At 46.7% G+C, this 25,194-nt stretch overlaps 1 protein-coding gene across 2 annotated transcripts; it reads left to right on the top strand.

The window, feature by feature from the left end:
- The first annotated feature begins 1,232 nt into the window (after positions 1 to 1,232).
- On the top strand, positions 1,233 to 24,585 carry ARHGAP30 (Rho GTPase activating protein 30). Of its 2 annotated transcripts, none has more exons than XM_028710738.2 (12): positions 1,233 to 1,868; positions 12,409 to 12,511; positions 13,005 to 13,152; positions 13,940 to 14,022; positions 14,291 to 14,398; positions 14,656 to 14,783; positions 15,401 to 15,569; positions 16,056 to 16,153; positions 17,200 to 17,277; positions 18,354 to 18,857; positions 19,938 to 20,179; positions 21,544 to 24,585. In XM_028710738.2, the coding sequence occupies exons 1-12, from the start codon at positions 1,760 to 1,762 to the stop codon at positions 23,809 to 23,811; spliced, it is 4,038 nt and encodes a 1,345-aa protein (XP_028566571.2). In that variant the 5' UTR covers positions 1,233 to 1,759; the 3' UTR covers positions 23,812 to 24,585. The 2 variants fall into 2 exon arrangements, with proteins under 2 accessions (XP_028566571.2, XP_028566570.2); XM_028710737.2 differs by having other exon boundaries at positions 16,053 to 16,153.
- The last annotated feature ends 609 nt before the right edge of the window (positions 24,586 to 25,194 follow it).

Here is a 25,194-nt window from a genome sequence, read left to right as displayed (position 1 = left end):
ACTTTTGTTAGGTCAGTTAATTAAGTATTCCTATTGTTTTACTTGATCAAGGGCCTGGCTACGCCCATGAATGAATGGATCCCCTGTGCTAAAATATGACGTAAATACCACTATCGGTTCCTTATCAAAAGAAGCGGATATTCTTATGGATACCTTAAATATCCATAAGGGTATAAGGAAAGCCTGTCTGCTGGATCAGACCAAATGTGTGAAATACAATGCAGCAGATTGAAGGCAGTTCCTGAAATGCACACTCTCCCACATGCTAAGCTGTTTTCCATGCACGCTACTCCATGTAGGAGATGCAGACTGCAATTGTACCAACCCCCAGTGAAGCCTAACTGAACCTTAAGGTCCCATTGAAGATAAGTGTTAGGCAAGGCTGGCCCAAGACATTTCGGCACCTGAGGCAAACCACAAAATGGCACCCTCCCAACCTGCCAGGGAAGAAGGAGTGAGTGAAGACCTACTTCAGGAATGAAGAAAATGAAGATCTACATTGGGAACAGCAACAACAGTGGGCGACGCATTCCTTAGAGGCCGGATCTGCTGCCCCTGGGGAACTTGCTGCCTCAGGCGGACACCTCACCTTGCCTCATGGCTGCTGATCCCTTATTTTCGAGGCTGCAGGTCCCTTATTTTCAAATCTGTAAGTTGACAGCTATGCCCGACGGGTGGGTCAGCCCTGACTTTAGTGCCATGGAGCAGGTTAAGAATGTCATTGCTGCTGGTTTGGCATTATAGCCTCTGGGTTTTATTTATGTTATATTACATTATATTTTAAGCATTTTTATCCCACCCTCCATCCAAACAATGCCCTCAGAGTGGCTTGCGGGTCACTGCAAACAAGACACAAAAGGGAAACTTGACTAGGGAGGGAAAATAGGCAAAGTCAAGTACGAGTTCTTTGTTACAAGTTCGTCTGAAGAGCGGTTCTTCTAATTACCAACTTTCTGGAAGGGTGGAAAAGATCAAGAAGAGAAGTGAAAAGCGGCTAGCGCCTCATCTATTGAAGTCTGATGCAGTGCCTGACTACTCTTCAAGTAACCTCTCTCTCTTTCACACACACACACACACACACCCCTGCTTAGGACCCTCACAACATTTCTGGCTGTGGGCCAAAAATCTGGATCCGTCCTTTTTAGAGGCTTCGACAAAATTCGTGATGGGTGGACCGATAAAGGAGACATGTGGCCATGTGGTCTAGTCCTCCAACCCTACGTCCATGGGTCTATCGGCAAGAGTGTGTGTGTGTGTGTGTGTGTGTGTGTGGTTGAGATTGAACGAGTTTCTTGCGCAAGAGTTAGCTTGCTCTTTGTGGTTTCAAAGATGTTCTGAACGGGAAGTTGGGGTTTAGAGGCAAAGCTGAACTCACTTCCTGTTGGGCTCTGGGTGAGAACAGAAGCGTAGCAATTCTCGTGCCCCCACACTTCACTTTGGGCCCTGGGCCTCAGCAGTTTCCCCCCCTGCACCCAGATCACACGTTTCGTTGCAGCAGCGCTGGCCAAGGGGTGCCTCTCCGCGCAGAACCTGGAAAAAATATTGGAGCGCATCGGCCTCTGAGCCATTTTGTCACGGAGAGCTGATGGCACGGGGAGCAGCCATGGGTTTAAGGAAGCAGAAGGTCTCCACGGCGTCGGAGGGCCTTTGAACAGCTTCTGCAGAGAGAGGGCAGGGGGCCCAATGAGCCCCCAGTGGCCTTGGGGGCAGAAGGAGACGAGAGCCACTGAAGGCTGAGCGCTCACACGCCTCGACACACATGTCGCTCGCCATGAAAGCCCGGCAGAAGGTGAAGCGGAAGGGACAGGCCAAGGATCGGGTCTTTGGGTGTGACCTAATAGAGCATCTGCAGTTATCTGGCCGGGATGGTAAGTGATTTGTATTTTCGGAGGCCGGAAATGTCTCTGCCTGGTAGCCTCCAGCATCCATTGCCCCCAGTAGGAAATGGTTTGAGAAAAGGGGTCCTGCGCCTCAAGGGTGGCTTAGAACATCTTATTCGGCTTCAGCAGTGGTCTTGGGCTGAGCGTCTAGAGGGGTCCCGCCATCTCCTTCCTGGCTGGCTCCAAGCTCCACAAAGGCATCAAGAACTTTAACAAAGGGCTTTGTAAAACTTTTCTGTAAGTTATTGAAATTGCAAATGGGTGACATTGACTGTGACATTGACACCCCCAAAACAAAACAAAACTTGATTGTTTTTTATTTATTTGAAACATTTTTAAAACCACCCTTCATTCAATAGATTCCAAGACAATGTACGATGGCATATTATTATATTATAATATATTATATATTGTAAATTTATTTTTTCCCCAAAGGAGTACAAGGTGACGATATATTGTTATGTTATATTATATTATATTATATTATATTATATTATATTATATTATATTATATTATATTATATTATATTATTATATTATATTATATTATATTATATTATAATATTACATTACATTACATTACATTATATTATATTATATTATATTATATTATATTATATTATATTATATTATTATAATACAAGCACCTGAGAGGCTACAAAACTATTAATAACAGAAACCATTAAACCTGGGGAAAAGCATAACTCAGAGATACAGCATCTGCTTTGCACACCAAAGGACACTGGTTCAATTCCCGGCATTTCCAGGCAGGATTGGGTGTGTCTCCCTTCTGAAACCCTGGAGAGACACTGCCAGTCAGTGTAGACAATACTGAAGTAGATGAACTGGGAGCTTGGCTCACTATGTACCTAACCAATTTAAAACACCTGGTCAAATTAAAAACATCTTAATCTGGCACCAAAAAGATTGCAATGTCAGCACCTCCTTGAGGAGGGTATTCCAAACTTGGGGGTGGGGTACCATGGATTTGTTGGAACCTACACAGGAGAGTCTGCCATGGGTATTTGTCTCCTGGTCCATCAGCAACACCCCCCCCCCCACAAGCAGTACCAAGGGGGGGGGGGGGAGAGAACCACCCAGCATGATTTTGTGCCCAGTTTTCATTTTTAAAATATATATATATATATTATTTATCTAGAATATTTATGCCCTGGCAGGAATGCCAGCTTGGCCTTGTGACTGTGGGTGCCCGGGCCATGGGTGCCATGCAGCGTGCATGGCCCTGGCACTGAAAGTTGTGGGTGTCCGCCTGTCCGGTGCCTTCAAGGGGAATTTTGTGGGTGCTCGGGCACCCAAGGCCTCAGGGAGTTGGCAGCTATGTGCCCTGGCCTTTTAATTCCCCCCTCTCCCTCAGAAAATAAATCTCAAATCAGCTTCTAAAATGTGACTATAATAAAAAATCAGAATATATATATTTTTAATGATCAGCATAAATGTAAAACTAAATAGTATAAAACAAAGGGTGTCTGAAGCATTTTCAGATAGTAAGAATGAACGGCCATGCTAATCTCAACATCCTCGTTCACTAAAAGCAGATACAAATAGTGTTGTTTTAACCAGGTGCCCAAAGATAGAAGGTTTAACACAAGGCAAATATATTTTCCTAGAATGTCTTCTGGTAAGCCAAATGGGGTGGTCCAAGAATGGCTCATGGCACTAGCAGTCCCCCCAACTATCCCTATTTCCCAGGGACAGTCTCGGATTTACAGAAGCCTTCCCCATTTCTGATGTGATCCCAGAACGTTCCCACTTTTCCTAAGGATGTCCCTATTTTCATCGGAGAAATGTTGGAGGGTATGGTAGGACGTCCCCATTTTCATTGGAGAGTATGGAGTTATGTGAACCCCGAGTCAAGAAGATACAACCTTTAGAAAACATCTGAAGGCAGCCTTGTATAGAGAAGTTTTTAAATCAATATTTAACATTTTATTATGTTTTTATTTATGTTGGAAGCTGCCCAGAGTGCAACCTAGTCAGATGGGTGAGATATACCGTATTTTTCCATATATAAGATGCCCCCATGTATAAAATGCCCCCTATTTTGTGGGACTCTGATTTAAGAAAATGGGGGGGGAGATACTATCCGTGTATAAGACAAGTCCAGATTTTGAGCATTATTTTAGAGTAAAAAAAACAGTCATACACAGAAAACTACCAGACATAATAAAATTATTATTATGATGGAATAGGACGTCCCTATTTTCAGCAGAGAAATGCTGGAGGATATTCACTAGCATGATAGGATCATAATATCCAGGCCTGGTTAGCAACCTAGAAGCTATATTCTGAACTGGTTAGTATCTGAACAGTCTGTAATTCCTCACAGTACCTCTAATCTGGAAATTACCAGAGCCTGGAGCCTGGTGGACAGGCTACCTCTGCCCATGTTAGGGTTGTTGCTGGCATACCAGCCTAAGCTGGGCAATGTAGGGATATAGGAAACAGTCTTGGGGTTTATCCACACTTACCTTTTCTCCACTCTTTTCTTTTCTATATATAAATTTATTTATTTTGTTTTTCGAATTAACTTTTTACACTCACATATCCAACATACATCATAAAATCAAGATTCCATAGAATCTCCAAGATTTCCCTCCTCCCCTTTGTGGTTCCTATTGTTAGTCATTTCCTCCTGCATCTTTTATGATAATCCAAATCTTTTACATCTCCATTATATCCAAAATTCACCATGAAACTACAAGTGCCATTCCAATCCTACTAACAATTTTAACTGTTTACAATGATTCTTCAGATAAATTATAAATTCCCCCATTCCTTATTAAAATTCTGGTCTTCTTGATTTCTGATTCTTCCGGTCATTTTTGCCATTTCGGCATAATCCAGCAATTTAATCTGCCATTCTTCTCTGGTCGGGACTTCTTTCCATCTCTGGGCCAATAACATCTGCACAACTGTGGTCGCATACATAAATCTTTTCTGCTCCATTGGGATTTCGGCACCTAGAATTCCTAAAAGAAAGGCTTCGGGATTTTTTAAAGAATAAATTATTTTAAACATTAATATGTTCTTCCACTCTTTTTCAGGCATGATTCATGCTTAAAGATTCTAGGGCCAAGCATTTTCTATTTTGCCCCGGAGCTTTCCCTACGCAAACTTGCTCTTTAAAGCTCAATCAGAGGAAATGGCAAGCCATAGAAAATCCAAATGAATGTTTGCTCCGATTGAGAGCTAAAGAGCAGTTTTTCACAGGGAAAGTTTGGCAGGGGGTGGGGGGCTGGGAACGCTCAGACATAGAACTTTTAAACACAGGCCTGTGCCTGGAAAGTGAAGAGCAAAAGTTAAGTGTGGATAAGCCCTTATACTAACTGATTCAGTGCATAAGAACCTGTTGGATCAGGTCAATGGCCCATCTAGTCTCAGCATTTGGTTCTCACATTGGCCAACCAGATGCCTGCGAGAAACCAGTAAGTAGGATCTGTGCCCTCTCCCCTCCTGTGGTTTCCAGCGACTGGTCTTCAGAAGCATTACTGCCTCCGACTGACCGTGGAGCTAGTAGCCACCAATGGCCGTTCTCCATGTGTTTTTCTAATCCTCTCTTAAATCCACCTGAATTGGTGGTCATCACTGCCTCCTGTGGGACCAAGTGTGAGGAAGTACCGTATTTTTCCATGTATAACACGACCCCTCTTTTTTGGGACTCCAAATAAAGAAATCCCCCGTATGCACTATCCGTGTGTAAGCCGACTCCCAATTTTAAACTTGAAAAAATAGGGGGGAAATGTAGTCTTATACACAGAAAAATACGGTACTTTCTTTTCTCTGATTCTTCCGACATTCTGCTTCCTTGGATGTTCACAGGCCCTAGTGTCATGAGAAAATCTTTTCTGTATCCACTTTCCCCGTGCCAGGTGTCATTTTATAAACTGTTGTCTTGTCTCCTCTTGCTTGTCTTTTCTCTAAGTCCATCTAGCTCGGTGTTGCTTGCACGGGCTGGCAGCAGCTCTCCAGACAAAGGACATTCCCAGCCCTACATGGAGGTGTCAGGGATTGAACCTTGGGCCTTCTGCGTGCAAAACAAATGTGCTACCCACAGAGCTATGGCAAAAGGGGCTCCATACCAAAGAGACAGTCTGTACCTCCAGTGTGTAAAATGGATAAAGGGGTATAGACACCTGTTCCTTCAGACGGAGGGCAATCTCATCTAAAACAGGGCAGGCATCATTCACCTGGCAGGTAAAAAAACCACCCTCAGCAGCACTGGGATCTCTATTGCATCACCTGGGATGAGGTTTTAGAAGCAAGAAGCAGCAAAGAAGCAAACCCCCAGTGGAAAACTCCACTCAAGTCTCTCTCTCTCTCTCTCTCTCTCTCTCTCTCTCTCTCTCTCTCTCTCTCTCTCTCATGCCTCTGAGACCTGTGAGCTGTCAGATCAGGGGCTGGTAGGGTATGAGACACACAGGAAGTGAGCTGTGGGGAGCAAGCGGTGTTCTGGTGTTCTTGTTTGAATTTGCAAGGGGAGGGGAAGGGAAGGGAGGTGGCTCGTGCAACTTCCTTGTTTTGCTGGTCCAATTTTGGCGATTGCATCAATTAGGTGCTTGAGCAAGCGAGAGAAGACACAACAAGCAACAGTGGCAGAGCATGCCGGAGGCTGCTTACTTAATACTATTAGTAGTACAGTGGTACCGCGGGTTAAGTACTTAATTCGTTCCGGAGGTCCGTACTTAACCTGAAACTGTTCTTAACCTGAAGCACCACTTTTGCTAATGGGGCCTCCTGCTGCCGCCATAGCCTGATTTCTGTTCTCATCCTGAAGCAAAGTTCTTAACCTGAAGCACTGTTTTTGGGTTAGCGGAGTCTGTAACCTGAAGTGTATGTAACCTGAAGCGTATGTAACCCGAGGTACCACTGTACTATCAATATAATTATTTGTTTATTTATTTATTGCATTTCTATTCCACCTTTCCCCCAAAGAGCTCATACAGTGATGGCCACCAACTTTGATGGTTTAAAAGAGGATCAGGAAGATTAATGGAGGAGAGGGCTATCGGTGGCTATTAGCCACAATGGCTCTGCTCTGCCTCCACAGCTAGAGGCAGCAATGCTTCTGAAGGCCAGTTGCTGGAAACCACAGGAGGGGGAAAGGCTCTTTGTGCTTGGGTCCTGCTTGCAGATTTCTCTCAGGCATCTTGCTGGCCACTGTGGGAACAGGATGCTGGCCTAGATGGGGCCCCTTTGGCCTGATCCAGTAGGCTCTTCTTATATCCTTACGGCTTTTATATTGTCCTTCCCCATCTCATTTTATCCCCACGACAACCCTGTGAGGTAGGTCACCCAGGGAGCTTTAAAGCTGAGTGGGCATTTCCATCCCGGTCTCTTCCAGGTCCTAGTCTAACTCTCTGCCCTAAATGCCTGCATACATTTCCAGGGCTTAGGTGGAAGAAAACCTGGAAACGGTTAAGGCGAACAAAAAGTCTTCAGCTGAAACTGTAAAGTATAGAAAAACTAGACAGCAAGTGCCTCAAAAGGACTGGTGAAGGGAAAGGTTATCTGTTGAACACACATACAAAAACTCTGTAACCTTTCCAAAGAGAAAAGTTAGGCAATCCTTGCCTAATATTTATGTGGCCATTTAATATGCAAGATCCCTGAACATAAAACGCAGTAAGATAATTAGAACAAGAAAAAGAAAAATGCATATGCAACGTTTGAAACAAAAAATACAAAGATATACACAAGTAAAAATGGAGAAGCTATCAGTAAAACATTCAGTTAAACATCAGTAAGTCATCAGCTGGGACGCGGGTGGCGCTGTGGGTAAAAGCCTCAGTGCCTAGGGCTTGCCGATCGAAAGGTCGGCGGTTCGAATCCCCGCGGCGGGGTGCGCTCCCGCTGCTCGGTCCCAGCGCCTGCCAACCTAGCAGTTCGAAAGCACCCCCGGGTGCAAGTAGATAAATAGGGACCGCTCTGGCGGGAAGGTAAACGGCGTTTCCATGTGCTGCGCTGGCTCGCCAGATGCAGCTTGTCACGCTGGCCCCGTGACCCGGAAGTGTCTCTGGACAGCGCTGGCCCCCGGCTTCTTAAGTGAGATGGGCGCACAACCCTAGAGTCTGTCAAGACTGGCCCGTACGGGCAGGGGTACCTTTACCCTTTTTAAGTCATCAGCTGCGTTCTCAGCCAGGTCAAATGGTCCCCTAAAGCACCAAAGTCCTGGAGTTACTTCTCTACAGGGAGCTTCAGTCCCCAGTGCAGAAAGTATGAGTGTGTTTTTCAGCCCAAGAGAAATTTGTAGGGAACTTTCAGCCCTTGTATGGAAAGTCCCAGGGTGCCTCATGTTTGTGGTGGTCAGGGCTGGAGGCATTAGTGGGCGCTGAAGAGCAGCTGTTCTGGCTGCTGCGCCTGCATCCCTGACCCATCCTCTGAGGAGGAGGTGCAGGGGAGAGACACTGATGCAGAACATGTCCCTGTTTTCATCTGAGGAGTGTTGTGGGATTCTGAGTCAGACCATTGGTCCATGCAACTCTGTACTGTCTACACTGACTGGCAGCGGCTCTCCAGAGTTTCAGACAGGGAGCCTTTTCCCAGCCTTGCTTGGACATGCCAGAGATTGAACCTGGCACAGGTTGCACTTAAAGCAGGTGTTCAACCGCTGAGCTGTGGCCCTTCCCTTTGTGTGTCTTCCCATTGCCTATTAGTATTGTTATTATCTTCATTAACATACCACCCTCCCTCTCAGCAGAGCCCAAGGCAGTGAGCAGCATAATAACCGGTGTACAACAATTGTACGCCATAATTTGACTGCCTCCGGGCATGCCCAAATTCAGGTGAGGCCTTTCCATCATTTGATCTCCATACCAAGAAAAGCTTCACTTGCTAAGTCTCTGCACTGCTGTTAAAGGCAGAGGAGCAGAGCACATTAAAACAGGTGGCAACCGCAGCTGAATACAGCTCATCTCTCCCACCCAGCACCCAACATTTTTATCACCTCTGCAAAGCAAAGCATGTTTGCACAAAAGCTTTTGGGGAGCAGCTCTTGTCCGTGCGGGAGAAGCAGACCCCTGCTCTTGTTCTCCCAGGCTCCTGCAGGCCCTCTCTAGCGGAAGGACGGGATAGGGTTTACACCGGGGGTGGTGTGCTCTTGAGCAAGCTCCCTTTATGTCATGACATGCTCTAATCCAGTCCTCTGGGCGCTGCATGTGGGCCACTGTCAGGGTTTATACAACCGCTCCGCTTTTCGGGAAAGCGTTCAAGGAAGAGCGATAGGAGGTGTGTAATGAGCACAATTAGATGGTATCTGTTAATGACAGGGCTGCTTTTGGCACACCTGGGCTGCTGCTTCGCAATCGGGGACGATCAGAAGGAGCAGATCTCCCAAAGACAAGGTGTCACTTTTCTAGGCACGCATACCTGAGATGGACCTTGCCGGTTACATTAACAGGGTGGAGCTGCCAGGATGGAGCTGGTAGATTCCTAGGAAGCTCAAACCCTGCAGCAATCTCACAGATGAAAATAAGGGCCTGCTTGAAACCTCCATACCATCTGTGGCATTACCAGAATCTCTAAAACTGAAGTTTTGGAATGCAGCAACTCTCCTATGAGGAAAGGTTGCAGCGTTTGGGGGCTTTTGAGTTTGGAGAAAGGGTGAGTAAGAGGTTGTTAAGTTGTGGGTGAACATATCAGACAACACAGCAATTCTTCAAACAGCTCTTCTTTATTCAGATGCCAGAACAGAACTGAACTGAAGGGCTCAGTCAGCCTGCTTATATAGAGCTCCAGTACAACAGTTACTGTAGCAACTTTCTAAAGCTATCCAATCCCTGAACGTCACTTTCGATCCTTCATTTGCATAAAAACTATCCAATCACTGAACGTCACTTCAATACATAACAGAGGTAACTTGTTAGAAGTTTATAAAATTCTGCACGGCATGAGGAAAGCTTTCCTCCCTCTCTCATAACACTGGAACTCGTGGACATCCAAGGAAGCGGAATGCTGGAAGATTCAGGACAGAGAAAAGGAAGTCTTTCACACAGTGCTTAAACTGTGGAATTTGTTCCCAAAAGATGTAGTGATGGCCACGTATGGCTTTAAAAGAGGATTGGACAAACTCGTGGAGGAGGAAACTGCTGATTGCTACTAGACATGAAGGCGATGTTCTCCCTCCACAACTGAAAGTGGTAATGCGTCTGAAAAGCAATAGCCGGAAATGGCAGGAGAGGAGAGTGTGCTTGGGCTCTGGTCCTGCTAGTGGCATCTGGTTGGCCACTGTGAAAACAGGGTGCTGGACTAGATGGACCCTGGGTCTGATCCTGCAAGCTCTTCTTATGTTCTTTTGTTCCTCCTGTCTGCTGTATCCATTGACTCTGTAATACCCTTGCCGTCCATTGATCTAATAGCCAGTAGAATAATTGTTCTTTTGGTTAAAGATGCATTGGGATGGCACTTTTGGTTATCGGTGCATGTTATCAACTGTCCAAAAAGCACATAGATTTAGAGGCAGATGCCCTCTAGCTGTGGGATTATTAGGGATGAATTGAGCAGCTCATCCATACATCCTTTTGTTCCGTGTTTCTATCTAGACACAGGTCCAGGCTTTTCCAGAGTTTATTGTGAGGAAAGTGCTTTGAAAGTGGTAGCTCTGTGAGGTGAATAGAGGCCTTCTAACCACTGTCAGAGCCTTTAACAAACTACAGCTCCCAGGATTCTTTGGGGGAGGGAAGCCATGACATGTTTATAATGGTGTCAGAGTGCTTTCAATGTATGGTATGGCTTTGGCCCAGGTGGAAAGGAGTAGGGTAAGTGAGAGAGGCAGTTTAAAGTATTAAAGAGTGGTGTGAACATGGCCTGTGTTTATTCATGAATGAGGCAGGGCACTTCTAAGCACATGTTGCTGGGGAGAAATAGTGGGGAAGGCTCTATCTGCAGTGGAGCATAGCCTCTGGACATCCCTGAGGGATAAACAGCAGAGAACCTTGTTGTGGTACCTTAAAGACATATCAAGGTATTATTCCAAGAGCTTTCCTGAGATAAAGTCCATTGCAACAGATCCATGAAGTAATAATCTTCACGTGCAAGTACAGTTGCCTCGCAACTTACACAAGGGTTGTGTTCTGGGGACAGTGTGCAAAGCAACCCTTTTAAAAACTGTAAAACTGTAAAAAACAACAACTGTAAAACTCTGACCACCTCTGCACTCTCTCCAAAGGCCGCTACAGATTCTCTCTGCACCTCTGAACGCAGAGGTGGAAGGAGGGGAGCAAAATGTGGGGAAGGGCTGCGGCCTTTACATCTAGAATATGTCATTTCTTGGAAGCGCATTCTTAAAAACTGCTATACCGTAACTTAGCTGAGAGCTTCAGTTCTCCTTCTGTGTGCATTTTGCTTCCTGTCTCTGCTTCGGAAATGAAATCACCCAGCGACTCCACCCAGACATCTACCCTTGATGAGTGTGTGTGTGTGTGTGTGTCTCCACACTTGCCCATTGCACATCAGATCTATTTTATTTCCCTATTAAGTGTAGAACTTGACATTAGAGGCCCAGCGGACAATGTTAACTGGGTTCCAAGCATCTCCAAGCCTGCCCATCTTTGACACTAGAATGGTCTTCTGATTCATTCAAGATCCCCATAAAAAAGCAAACACAAGCAAATTTTCAGTTTTCAGTTGGTTTGTATACTGCTACCTTCCCTACTTCATGAAGGAGCTATTTCAGATACGCATAGGCCACTTCCTCCAGCTGCTCAACAGAGCTATGTTGTTTCAAACCATATGATATAAAATCAGCGTGATAACAAAATCATGAAACAAAAGTGCAAACAATCATGTTTTAAAACAGCCCTGAATCTACTAAATCAACCAGCCTGCAAATCCCCCTGCCGCAAAAATAAAGAAGTCCCAAAAGGCAGGCTTCTCACCTCACACATAGTTTGCCTCTTTCCTATTTATATCCTCACAACAAACCTGTGAGGTAGGTTAGGCTGAGAGACTGTGAATAAGCTAAAGGCCACCCAGTGAGCTTCATGGCCAAATGGGGATTTGAACTTTGGTCTCCCAGGTCCTAGTCCATCTCTCTAACCACTGCGCCACACTGGCTATATTGCCCTTTCTGTCTGGGATTTGGAGATTTTAAAAAACTGTTCAATCTTATTTTCGGTCGGTAAACCTAAATCAACTGGTGAATATTTAGACGGGGTGTGGGTTTTGTTGTTGCTACTTATCCCTGCAATGGACTTCCCCCAAAGAATTCTGGGAACTGTAGTTGCCCCTCAGAGACTTACAATTCCCAGTGTCATTAACAGCGCCCAGAATTCTTTGGGGGGAAAGTCATGTGTTTTGGATGTGCTTCAAATGTATGGTGTAGAGCTGCCCTGTGGCTGTTCAGAATGGAGGTCCCATTGGTGGTGGGCCCCAGGAGGCCCCACAGTCAGCACTGCTGGGTGGTGATGATGCCAGGCCTCCTGAGACTACAGCAGGCTGCCTTTCAGGGTGATTTTGGCCATCTGTCAAGAGGCACCACCATTCCCCAGGCTGACTCTCAACCCTTTCCCAGTTCCTCAGGTTCTGAAGAGCTGCACGGAGTTTGTGGAGCAGCACGGAATCGTGGACGGGATCTACCGGCTGTCGGGAGTCTCATCGAACATCCAGAAGCTGAGGTAAAAGCCAGCTGGCATTATTCATGTATGGAATCCACTGCGGGAAGATGTGGTACTGGAGTCACCAGCTTAGATGGCTTTCAAAAAAGGATTTTTTTGGAAAATTAAGAGGAGCAGGGGCTATCAACTGATGGCTGTAAGCTGTGATTAATAAATGGAACCTCCCTGCCCAAAAGCAGCCTACCTGGAATAACAGCTTAAGAATCCCTGACACATGGCCACCCAACCTCCAACAATGGATAATCTACCACCTTCTGAGGGAGTCCGATCCATTGTCTTACAGCTCTCGCCATCAGAAAACTCTTCCTAATATTTAGCCGAGATCTCCTTTCTGGTCATTTGAATCCATTGGTTCGGGTCCTGCCCTCTGGAGCAGCAGAAAGCAAGCTTGCTCCATCTCCCATGTGACAGCCCTTCAGACAGTCCAGATCTTCTGGTGTTACTATCTATTTCATTGCCTTTTTCCTTCCTCCCCTTTCCTGGCCTTTTGCAGGTTGGAATTTGACAACGACCGGGGCTCCCCTGACCTCAACAAAGACTTGTACCTCCAGGACATCCACTGCGTGAGCTCGCTCTGCAAAGCCTACTTCAGGGAGCTGCCCAACCCGCTCCTCACCTATCAGCTCTATGATAAGTTTGCCGTGAGTATGGCTGACCCAGGGCATATTTTGCACTAAGGGCCTTCACTCTAGGGCAGGCCAAAGGCCGCATTCTCTTATGCGGAACCTTCCAAGAGCCATATGCCAATAGTAGGTGGGGCCAAGGGCAGGGCAACAGATTTAAATTTCAGCTTTGAACAGCAGGCTAGTTTCTACACCCACCCACCTCTGCCTCAAGCAAGAGTCATGGAATTACAGTGTTGGAAGGGACTCCAAGAGCCATCTAGTCCCAGTAAGTCACTATCAGAGGTCAAGGTTAGATTCTAGCCAGGCAGAAGGAGGCAAAGCAGGGCCAGTGAGGGATGTGGCTTGAGAGAGGAGGTGTGGCCTGAGGAGATTCCCAAGGGCCAGACAGAGAGTCCTGATGGGCCACATTCAGCCCCCAGGGTGTGAGGTTCCCGGTTCCCTGTTCCCTGCCCTAATACATATAAAGGGTTGCTTTGTTGTGCTCACCAATACAGCAGTTTCCAAGGTTCATGTGCTTTCAATGTGCACTGGATGTACGGTGTGGATCTGCCCTTATTGTGTATAGATTTGCATGCTACTCATTGAATCATCAAATTGTAGAGTTGGAAGGGACCCAAAGACTCATCTAGTCCAACCCCCTGCAATGCAATGGCAACTGTGGCCCAGGTCTGGCAGATGACTGTACCCGATATCCAAAACTATTTGCTTTCAACGTTTGGTATTGCATGGCAGTGTGGGAAGCATGCTGTGGAATTGAGCAAACAAAATGGTGAATTGAGGACCTCTTTCCCACTTCACCCAGGATGCTGTGGCCATCCAGATGGAGGAGGGTCGGCTAGAAAAGATCAAGGATGTGCTGAAGGAACTCCCAGCGCCCCACTACAGGTACCTGCAAGGGCCAAAAAGCCCTTTTTCTGGCTCAATCCTCATAGCGTCTTTTGGTCTTGCACATGTGTGAGAGCTCGGGACATAAAAAGGAGTGTCCTGATTTTTGTCCCCCTGTAGATTACTGATTGCTAGCATGGCTGGTAAGGAGATTTCACAGTCCACTTCCTATTGATGGATGCTGGTGGTTGTGATTTCTCATTCAGTTGACCCTCACTCTGTCCCCATCCCCCCCCCATCTTTGTTTTGGCTTCGCGTCCACCACAAGGACCTTGGAGTTCCTGATGAAGCATCTTGTTCACATGGCCTCTTTCAGCTCTGAGACCAACATGCACGTACGGAACCTGGCCATCGTCTGGGCTCCCAATCTGCTCAGGTGAGACACAGCAGCTTTTATCAGTTCTTGGTGAACCATCATTGACAGCAACGTTGTTTAAGGCCTGGCGAAGGGGGATTAGACTGAAACAAAGGCAAATTGGGAAAACTAGATTTCTGAACAAGGAGGAAGAAGACTGGCCTGACAATCAGGAGATTCTTGCTCAACGAACGAGTGTCAGCAAGACCAACCACACCCACTCCCAACCTGTGCACCTTTGCTTCATTAGGCTTCACCCCCTCTCCCTCTCTTCTCAGGTCCAAGGACATTGAGTCGTGTGGCTTCAACGGCACAGCAGCCTTCATGGAGGTGCGCGTCCAGTCCATTGTGGTGGAGTTTATCCTCACCCACGTGGATCAGATTTTCAATAACGTCCCTCTCTGTGGTAGGTCTTTATGTGTGACAGACGAATACCATAGAATTATAGAAATGTAGAGTTGGAACTTCTTGTAGTGCCCTCCATTGCAATACCCCTCCAGACACGTTCAGTACATGGGCCTCTGGAGGTGGGGGGCACTTCAGCAGCCCTAATGTACTTCCCAAAGAGCTTTCCCGAGAGAGGTTGTGGTGACAGCATTAGGTTTGTTTAGTTAATTTATTTATTGCATTTATACCCCAACTTTCTTCCCAAGGAGCTCCTCTCTCTCATTTAATTCCCACAACAACCCTGTGAGGAAGGTTAGGCTGAGAGTCAGTGACTGGTCCACAGTCACCCAGTGAGCTTCATGGCCGAAGCTCCTGCACCCAATCGGAAGCAGCATCGGACATTTGGGTTCCAAAGAATGCTCGTAAACCGGAACAACTCACTTCCGAGTTTGCGGCATTTGGGAGCCAAAATGTTCGACTTGCTTGACGTTCAGGATCCAAGGTACAACTGTACTAGTCCAATACTCTTTAACCACTGTACCACACTGTCTCTCCTGCACTAAACTAGCTCTCTGGCTTCATTCCTGCGCTCACTTAATTTCCTGATGATGCTGTTTTTCCTCCACTACTCTATAGCCGGTAGCCGTGAATCTCTCAGGAAGTCCCTTCTCCTTGCGAGCTCACCGGTGACCATTGGCGATGACAAATACTCCTTTTCCTGCAATATCCCAACTGCGCTGAACCAGGGGGATGGCCCACCGCAGATGCGACCCTACCACACCATCATCGAGCTCACCGACAACAAGTACACACCTCCCTTCCCTCTCTTTCCCCTTCCCATGTTCACTTCCTGTATTTGCCTGCTGAGATTTTCGAGATTCTAGTTACAAAGGATGGCATTGGATGCCCATTTTGCAAAGCGACTACAACCAGAGGGCATGAAGCCCATTTTGTTACAGAGAAAAAGGCACATCCCTACCTATGTGGTGGGGTTGCCCCCAGACTGTGCAGCATTGGTCACAGATATTCCAGACCCCTTCATCCCCCAGCAAACTGCACAATTGCCCCCTGCCCTGATTATTTTATCTGCTGTTGTTTTTCTTGAATGAATGAGAATAGTAAATCCGTGCACAGAGATTTGTTGATGCAGCCAGACAGGAAACCCCCTGCCCTCTGCCCTCACTTCTGAGGACTTAGAGAGTCCTAAGGATCCCATTGGAAGTGGCTCTAGATACATGGTGACCGTCCTGCATGCAAAATTTATAACCTCCATTCCAATTCTTCACAGAAGAAAAGGATCCCTTAAGGCAAAGAAATGGAAGTCAATTTTCAACCTCGGCCGATCCAGCCATGATGCCAAACGCAAGTTGAACAAGTCGGAGGACAAAGGTAAAAGGCTTAATGCTAAAGCTCATTGTAACTGTTCAAGCAGACTAAGAGTTAAGTGTGCCACATATATGGCCTAAAAGTGGGTCTTTCTGTCACTATCTCGTTTATTATTTTTCCCAACAAAAGCACCAAGTGCTGCATTATAGTGGAGATCAATGGTTCCCACGAAATTTTGGGCCACTGTACCTTTGGTTCTATACACTCCTCCCCAGTGCCAACTGCCCTATAAAAGCGTTGTTCAGAACGGAAGGACTATAATAACACAATAAAATTCAAAACAGTAACAATTAATTGCACATTTAATTCAAAATGCAATTGAAACTATTTCGTTTAATTAATTCAACAAAATGGATGAACTCGATACAGTGATAGCAGCTTTTCAGAGTCTAATAGTCGTTTACACCTCTAGTCCCCCCCTGCCACCCCTTTGCCTCCAGGGGTCAGAACCACCCACTTTGGTTGTAGATTCCACCAGAGCTTTATTAAAGAGCTTTCTTAAATATATGGGACCATGATATATGAGACAACTTTTTCTCTAGAGGATTAATTATCTGGATGTTGACTGCTAGAATCTCTGTTAACACAACAATGGAAGACACTAAAAGATTTAAGCTTAGCACTATGGTACAGTATAAAAAAACATCTCCTGGACATTTATTTGCAATGTGGTGGGACTTTATATCTTACGTTTCATTTGCCAACATGCGAGACTCTTCACCGACATCAAAAATATAAATTTGGATTGACGGGAAAGGTCAGAAACCAGGAAGATCAAGTATTCTTAAAAGATTGGAATAACTTTGTAATATATTTAAAAGACCTCTGTAAACAGTTGAAATCATTGGCAGGGATACAATGACGATTCTATGTACCCACTTTTTGTATGCATCCCTCCTGCGGTTCTTTTGGTTCGTTATGTTGATGTTGCTTCTTTTATTTTGTTGCCTGTAAAAGGAAAAAATATATACTATTAAAATTCAGCTGAAAAAAGGTGTGTTTTTTTGAGGCTCGAATTTGGTTGGCTCAATCCTGCCTTTCTGTTCCAGATGACAAAATGGGAAAGATGCGTCTGCGGCCGGCCAAAAGCATGGATTCCCTCAGCTCCATGCCATGTGCCAGCGATGGTAGGTGCAGAAATCTCTGGGGTTGTTTACATTCACTGCTGAGGGCCTGGCTGGCTTTTGCTCCACTTCTATTCCTCCTAGAGCAGGGGTCTGCAACCTTTAAGACAAAAAGAGCCACTTGGACCCGTTTCCGAAGAAAAAAACAACTGGGAGCCGCAAAACCATTGCGACATTTAAAACAAATATATCTCCAGAGCCGCGATCTGACAGCGGGCGGGAAGGTGACGTCGGGACGGTGCGTGACTAACGCACGCACCGCCCCCATGCGACGTCACAGCCAGTACAGCGCCCGCCACAGTGGGGAGTGTCGGGGCGCACAATGCGCCTCCTCCCCTCGCTAGTATCCGCCCCAGAGCCACGGCAAAGGTGTAAAAGAGCCACATGCGGCTCCGGAGCCGCGGGTTGCAGACCCCTGTCCTAGAGCATAGAGATGGAGTCGACAGAAGGACTTGGGTGTTTCACCAAATCCTGGAAGGACTTTAATCCTAATAATTTGGATTGCTGGTATTCAAGGGTTTGGCAGATTGCCCTTCTTGAAAAGGTATCTCCCTAAACTAAAAGTATCTAAAGGGCAGAACTCAATTTTTTTGGACATATGACGTGATTTCTTATACAAATATTGAGGCACATCGGCATAGTCAAACGTCTAGTTCATTTAATACTATATAGAACCTTTATTCTCCATAATGATGGAGTTCACAGATGGCTAATACTTTTATTTTCATATATCCTTACTATTTGTAAAGGAAATCTTTTTAAGAGTTAATACTTAATTATCCGTTTGGAGCTGTGCCGTATCTTTGTACTTTTGTCCTTCCAGGCTGTGACCCTTTACAATTTAAGTTTCAGATCCTTTGCTTTCTTTCTTTATGTTATGTTTGCACTTTTTTGGGTTGACCGATAAATAATAATAATTTTTAAAAACCCAGCAGCATACCTATTCACAGTAATCTCATAGCAAATTCATCACAGTATTAAGGCTACTGGAAGGCAACCTTGGAAAAGGTTTGGGGCCCAGGCATGAGGCCCTGTCTTTTGGGACCCTCTTTGATCCAGCTCTTTTCCTTTGGGTGCAGATGACATTCAGCTGGGGAGGAAAATCTCCCAGAAGCAGCTCACTCTGTGCCGTGAGAGTTTTGATGGCCCGGCTTCTCTCGATAACAGTTTCCTGCTGTCGGAGTCCGACGAATATACGGAGAGGCCCAAGGCCGAAGAAGCACAAGGCGAGTCGGAGGGCGAAGCCACTGCCAAGTCGGAGCCCACCACCCCGAAAGCCAGCAGGTCCAGCCTTGTCGGGGTGGCTCCTCAAGGGAGATCCCCCAAAACTGGGCGGAACCGCGCAGAGAAGTGCGCCGGCGTCCACATCTCTGGGCCTTTCTCTGTCACGGTCCCGTTCCACATCACTTCCAACCTCAGTTTGTCCCGGCTAACCCGGGGGCTCGAGTGCCCTGCCCTGAGCCACTGTGCCTTGGAAAAGGACCCTTCTGAGACCTCTGAGGCCAAAGAGGATGAGCCTTCTAAACAGAAAGAAACTGAGGAGAAGCTGGTACCTGACCTCACAAACAAGGAAGACGCTGGAGGTAAGTATCTCCCCACCATTTCTTCCATCTACAAGCTGCCTTGGTGGTATAGACCAGGGGTGTGGAACCATTTTTGGCTCCATGGGCCAGATCCTTATCAGAACTGGCCCCTGAGCCAAATTTGACAGTGTTCTCCCTGCCCCCCAAAATCTTCATTTTACCAGGCAGGGGTCTATGCAAGCCCCCTTCCTGAATCAGGAAAAAGTATGCATGGAATCCTGCAGGATTGAACCTGTGCCCATCAGCTGAAGATCAGCTGTCACGAGTGGTGTCAGCTGATAGGCAGGTGAGTGTGGTTTGAGCCAAGATGGGCCTGCAGGCTAGAGGTTCTCTACTCCTGGTGGCCCTTGGGCCACCAGATTCCCCCGTTTGTGCCCACTGGTGCATTACACAGCTGCATGAAGAACCATCTTCTCATACATGAAACCTGCCCATTCCTTAACATCACCCTTTTGAGGCTCTGCCCCAGATGCCCCCAGTTTCAGAAGTTAAGCAGATGACAGCAGGTGAGAGGGACTTTTCAGTGGTGGCACCCTTCTTGACCTGGGAACTGGCCCTACTTACAGTTGTTAGGTATTCCCAAAATAATACAGCTGAACACCTGAAATGTGCCATATTTAATAAACTATAGGAATCTTAGCTGATTACCTATATGAATCTTCATTGATTCATCAAATAAATCTGCAAAAATGTGTATATAATAAATAAAATGGATTGTATTCAACTAAGCTCTACACATAATAACAGTAATGGGCAAATGTTAACCATGTCCACTAATTGCTACTTTGAGTATGGCTAACATGGGATGCAACCCAATAGTTCTAACTTACTAACTTACTTTATTTTTAAGTGATGCAAACTAGGGTCAGAGCAAGTATCCCCCTTTTCTCTCACAGGGGAGGGAGGTGCAGATTGTTCTCGCCATCTGCAGTTTTCCTAAATACTTGCATTACAAAGAACTTGGGGCTCACCAAGGAGCTAGTCCCTGTCGCAAAGAACTGACTTGCTCTCTTCTTCTTCTTCTTCTTCTTCTTCTTCTTCTTCTTCTTCTTCTTCTTCTTCTTCCCCTTATTGAAACAGATGCAAAGGCAGGAGGCCTGTCTGATTCGGAAGAGAACCAGATGTCTTTGGAGGTCCAGGACTCCTTCTCTTTCCTGGACAGCCAAGATGCCTGGCTGGGTGAAAGCATGGATGGAGACCAGCCCCGGAAGAGCACCAGCATAGCGCCTGATTCTGCAGGCAGTGGTGTGGACAGTTCCCCACTCACGGAGGACGACATGAGCAGTGGGTTCATGAATGAGATGATAGGAGGTGGGATGCAGGTGAGGTCCATGACTATGTCACCCAAAATCTTTACCTAGTTAAAAAGGCTGGTGCTCTTCCACCCCATCCTTGAGTCTCTGTCCTAGCAGGAGCTGCACACCAGCTCCTACCTGACCATTTTGGCAGCTCCAAGGTGGGAAGGGAGGGAAGAAAGAAAGGAGTCCTTTGGAGCTAGACAACTCCTACAATCTCCATAAGCAGGTACACACAACAATGCATAGAGCTCTGTGGGGGCGGGGGTCCATTAATATAAAATTATGCTGCAGAAATAAAGTGCAGCATGGGCGTTGACCCTTTTATACATATTAAGTGTGTTTTTGGCATATAATCTTGCATATAATGGATGGGGCTGTTTTTTAAAGACAATACGCAAGTGTGTTAAAAGACGTAAACAAGTGCTCTGCAGCAGAGGTGATCCAAAGTGAGCAAAGCCCAGGACAGATAAAACAAAGGACTTCTTCAGGCAGTGCATAAACTATGGAACTCCCTCCCACAGGAGGCAGTGATGGCCACCAACTTGGATGGCTTGGAAAGAGGAGTGGACAAAATTCATAGCTATGCTTCACCTCCAGGGTCAGAGGCAGCAAAGCTTCTGAATACCAGTTGCTGGAAGCCACAGGAGGGGAGAGGGTTCTTATGCCTGGGTCCTGCTCAGGGGCTTCACAGTGAGACATCTAGTTGGCCACTGTGAGAACAGGGTGATGGGCTAAGTGGACCATTATTAGCATGATTCAGCAGGGCTCTTCTTAAACGGGCTGGAACTGCCAAACATTCATTCATTCATTCATTATTTATTTCATAAAATTTATATATCGATAGTAGGAAAAAAATCTCAAAGCAGTTTACAAACAAGATAAAACAATGAAATTACAACTAAAAATTTACAACTGTAATTTAAAACATACAGAAAATTAAAGCCACAGTAGAATAAACTAAAACACATTAAGACTCATACAAATTCCACCCATAAATCTAAATCCCCTTAAAACCCAGTACAGTAGTTGGAATTGGGCACATGGCGTGTTTTAAGTAAGTTTTTATTTTACTTTTTAATTGTATTGGTTTGGGGTTTTGCTGCCCTGGGCTTTTTTTTGGAAGGGAGGGCAGGAGAGAAATGCAATGAATAAAGAAACAGGCAGTTTCTTATGCTCCCTTCAGCCCCAGGCAAAACAGGCCTGGGACTGATGGGAGTTGTAGTTCAAAGCGCCTTGCTGTCGGGTGCCTAAACATATGGAGAAAGGGAGGTTGTTCTGTGTGTTTGCTATATTCATTATTTTTAAAAGGGAAAAGAAAGAAAGAAAGACGGGTGTGTTTGAACCAAAGAGGAGTCTTATTTAAAACTCTTTTCTTTCTCTAACTCCAGCTGGAGATGTTTTCAGCTGTTTCACCACTAGATTACCTGTCCATTGAGGAGTGTATGAACGAGCACTCGGAAGAGGAAGATGACCAATATTATCTGGCTGTGGGATGTTCAGATGGCGAAGAGGTTTCTAAGGAGGTTGACAGTGAAGAGGTCTACTTGAGTGCTTTTGATGACCTCAGCCCCTTAGCTGGCAAATTACAGCATTTCCAGCAGCCAGATGAAGACCAGGCTCTTGATGACACCCGTCTCCCAAGGAGCACGTTGGACGATCAGCCCTTCAGTCTGGCCGGACAGCCCTCACCTGAAGATCCAGACAGCTCCCATCTCTTTAAACTTGACAAGGAACCTCTCCTGGATGGTCCTCCAGTTCACAACTTCAGGTTAGACAATTCTCAGCTGGATCCAGATTCAGGCAATCCATCTGAAGAAGAGTTGCAGGCCTTCCTGGATTCTGGTAGTGATTTCAGTCAGTTGGAAACACTCATGAAGGCTGAAGCTGAGACCACCCAGGTAGATCCTGACTTGGCAGCGTTGCAGATGGAAGGCATAAACGCCAGAGGTGAAGATGACCTGCTTCTAGGAACAGGGTGCTTGATGCATGCCAAATGCCCCGACGGAATTCCAGAAAACCCTGTGCAAAGATCTTCGGTTCAAGAGAATCAGAACCATGCAGCCCAACCGAGCCTTGAAAATGAGCGGGAACGGCACAATGCATTAGGCATTGAGCAGGTTGCAAGATCTCCTTGCATCCCCAGCATAGAGGCTGATGGATCTACCTTGGAGGTAGATGGATTGTATGACTGGCACCCAGACTATGAGTTCCCATTTCAAGAGGCAGAGCAGCTACAGAGGGGGGAGACTGCTCTTCATCCTCAGGCAGCAGAAGTTCTTTCACCCCTGGATGACTCCACTTTGCACAGCGCTCCACTTTCCTCTTTGCTGGACAATTGCTCTGAAAATTCTTCTTCTGAGACGTCTCCAATGCTTGCACCGAGTCTTGAGCCAGATGCTCCACCTGAGAGAGCCCCTCCTGGTGGCTCCTCGCCTGACAATTCCAATGGGTCTGAAGCCTCGTCGCTCGGGGCCCCTTCTCTGCAGGGCTGCCCAGAAAGTCCTCCACAGACACCACCACATTCAATGCCGGTGAAATCCTCCGATGCCCTCAAGCCCGACCTCTCTGATGGAAGTGTCTCCATGAGGTTGACCTCACATGCCATCAGAGTGCAGCAGGCGAAATCTTTCCCGGTTGTGCCTCCAAAACCCCAGTTTGCCAAGATCCCTCCGGCCTTAATGCCAATATCTCCAACCAAGGAAGCCTCCCTCATGTGGTGCAGCCCACCTGTCCCAGAAAAGAACTGTAGAAACGGGATAAAAGAGGGGCCCAGCGAAGGCTCTCTGCGCAGGCCCCTTCGCCCAGCCAGCCTGGATGTACATTGCAGCACCCCAGATAGCACTGAAAATGTAAAAACTCCCCTGGCTTCTTCCAAGCTGCCCACCTCTCCAGGTTACTGTCTTGGCGATTCAGGGGCCCTCCGGATGCAGCGGAATTCCATGCCTGTGAGTTTAGAGAAATATGACAGAGATTACGAGAGCAGAGGAGCAGACGCGGTGCCAAAGCTACTGCACTCCCCACTGGACAAATGCAGCCTTTGGCCCAAGAGCAGTGATGAGCTCCCTAATACAAAGTGCTCTCTGCTAGAAAGTTTGGATAAACACAGCAGCACCACTACCACCACCAGGGGTGAAGAAGGGAAGGGTGAGCCCTCCCAAAAGCAACTTCCAGTGCCTCTATTGCTTGGTGAGGCTGCTGGGCCTGTCCCCCAGAAGCAGAGATGGGCCAGCTGGCGCAATGGGAACAGCATGTCGTTCGACGAGGCCGTCGCTCTTGCCAAGGAGAGACACGTGGGCCAGGCCCCGATGAGGAGGATGCAGACCTACTGTTTTGGCGATGTGGAGGGGCTGTATGGCCCTCCCAGAACAGAGAAGCCTCCCCCGAACCCCAAGCCCGCCCTGAAGCCTCTGGGGCAGCGGCCCCTGAGACCCCTGTCCTGCGCAGGCACAGCCACAGATGCCTTTGTCCCGGGGAAGCCGCTTCTTGCTCCAGCGTTGCCTGACATCATCCCAGAAGGCCAACTCTCTCCAAGCCTGGAAGCTCTGTCCCTTCCTCAGGATCTCCCGCCAAGGAGAAAACTGAGCTTGACGAAGGCAGGGCGACGTGCGTCCAACTCGGAAGAGGTGCTTTTAGCAGCACAGCAGGAGCGGAGGTGATTCGCTTTGGCAGCTGGTTCCCAAATCTGGCCTTCAACTGTGCTGCCTGGTGCTGCTGTGACCTTGGGACTTCTGCACTGATGTGGCACCTCCCCACCCACCCAATCAGGACACAAAGGACTGAAGAAGAGTCTTGCTGGAACAAACCAACCTTAGCTAAGAATCATCTGCTTCAAGCAGAGATCAGCCAGAAGTCCACAAGCAGGGCCTGAGACAGCAAGAGCGGCAGGAGCCGCACCCACGGGTAATACAACTGAGGGCATGTCACATGGGTGCTGCAAAATGGGGTAGCTGCTCAGATTTGAGTCCTGTGTGGTAGGTAGGGTGGTAGATAGCGATGTAGGATAAATGCTATTGTGAGTGAGTAGGCTTAAACCGATGCGACGGAAATGACTAAGAGAAAAGAAAAGAAATACTGTAAGTTTACCATTCTGAAATGTGCGTATCTTCTGTGCAGGCAGGCATCCCCTTAACTATTAACACATATTGGATGGTTGCATATAAAGCTCCCCTTTAATCAGCTTCTCCCAAAGAATTCTGGGAAGTGTAGTTTGTTATGGATGCTGAAAGTTGTTAGGAGGCCTCTATTCCCCTCACAGCAGTACAATTCCCAGAGTACCCTGTGAGGAGGGAATGCCAGTAAAAGAACTCTAGCCTTGGGTGGGAATAGGGGATTCTCCTAACAGCACCCTTAACGACTACAGCCATGTTCTGTTGAAAACTGTATCATGGTGCTTTAAATGTACGGTGTGAATGAGGCCGAAGTAGAACTGTTATATATATATATATATATATATATATATATATATATATATATATATACTACATCCCACTCTGCTTTTACCCTGAAGGCCTGAATGTACTTATAGATGCAAGAGACAAATTTCTGTTTAGCTCTCTCTTTAAACATGGAAGGATACTGAGCGAGATCACTGCCTTGAAGGTTGAGGCTGTCATAATATTTTGCATACTTATTTGGAAGGAAGTCCCGCTCAGCAATGCGAGACTTACTTCTAAGTATAAACATGCATAAGGATTTTGCATGTAGACATGCACATGGGATCATGTATGTACCTAGAGGCTCTCAAACGTCCCAGAAGCAATGAGTGACAGTTACCAGACAAAACAGTGTTTCTCCACTATGAATTGGAAAATAAAAGTCCATGCTGTTTGGTTGGTAGTAATGAATATTTGTACATGGCTACCATGATGCTAGGGACGCGGGTGGCGCTGTGGGTAAAAGCCTCAGTGCCTAGGACTTGCCGATTGAAAGGTTGGCGGTTCGAATCCCCGCGGCGGGGTGCGCTCCCGTTGTTCGGTCCCAGCGCCTGCCAACCTAGCAGTTCGAAAGCACCCCTAAAGTGCAAGTAGATAAATAGGGAC

This window comes from Podarcis muralis, chromosome 16 (genome assembly GCF_964188315.1).
Source record: "Podarcis muralis chromosome 16, rPodMur119.hap1.1, whole genome shotgun sequence".
NCBI lineage: Eukaryota > Metazoa > Chordata > Lepidosauria > Squamata > Lacertidae > Podarcis > Podarcis muralis.
This window is presented reverse-complemented; position numbering and strand designations above follow the sequence as displayed.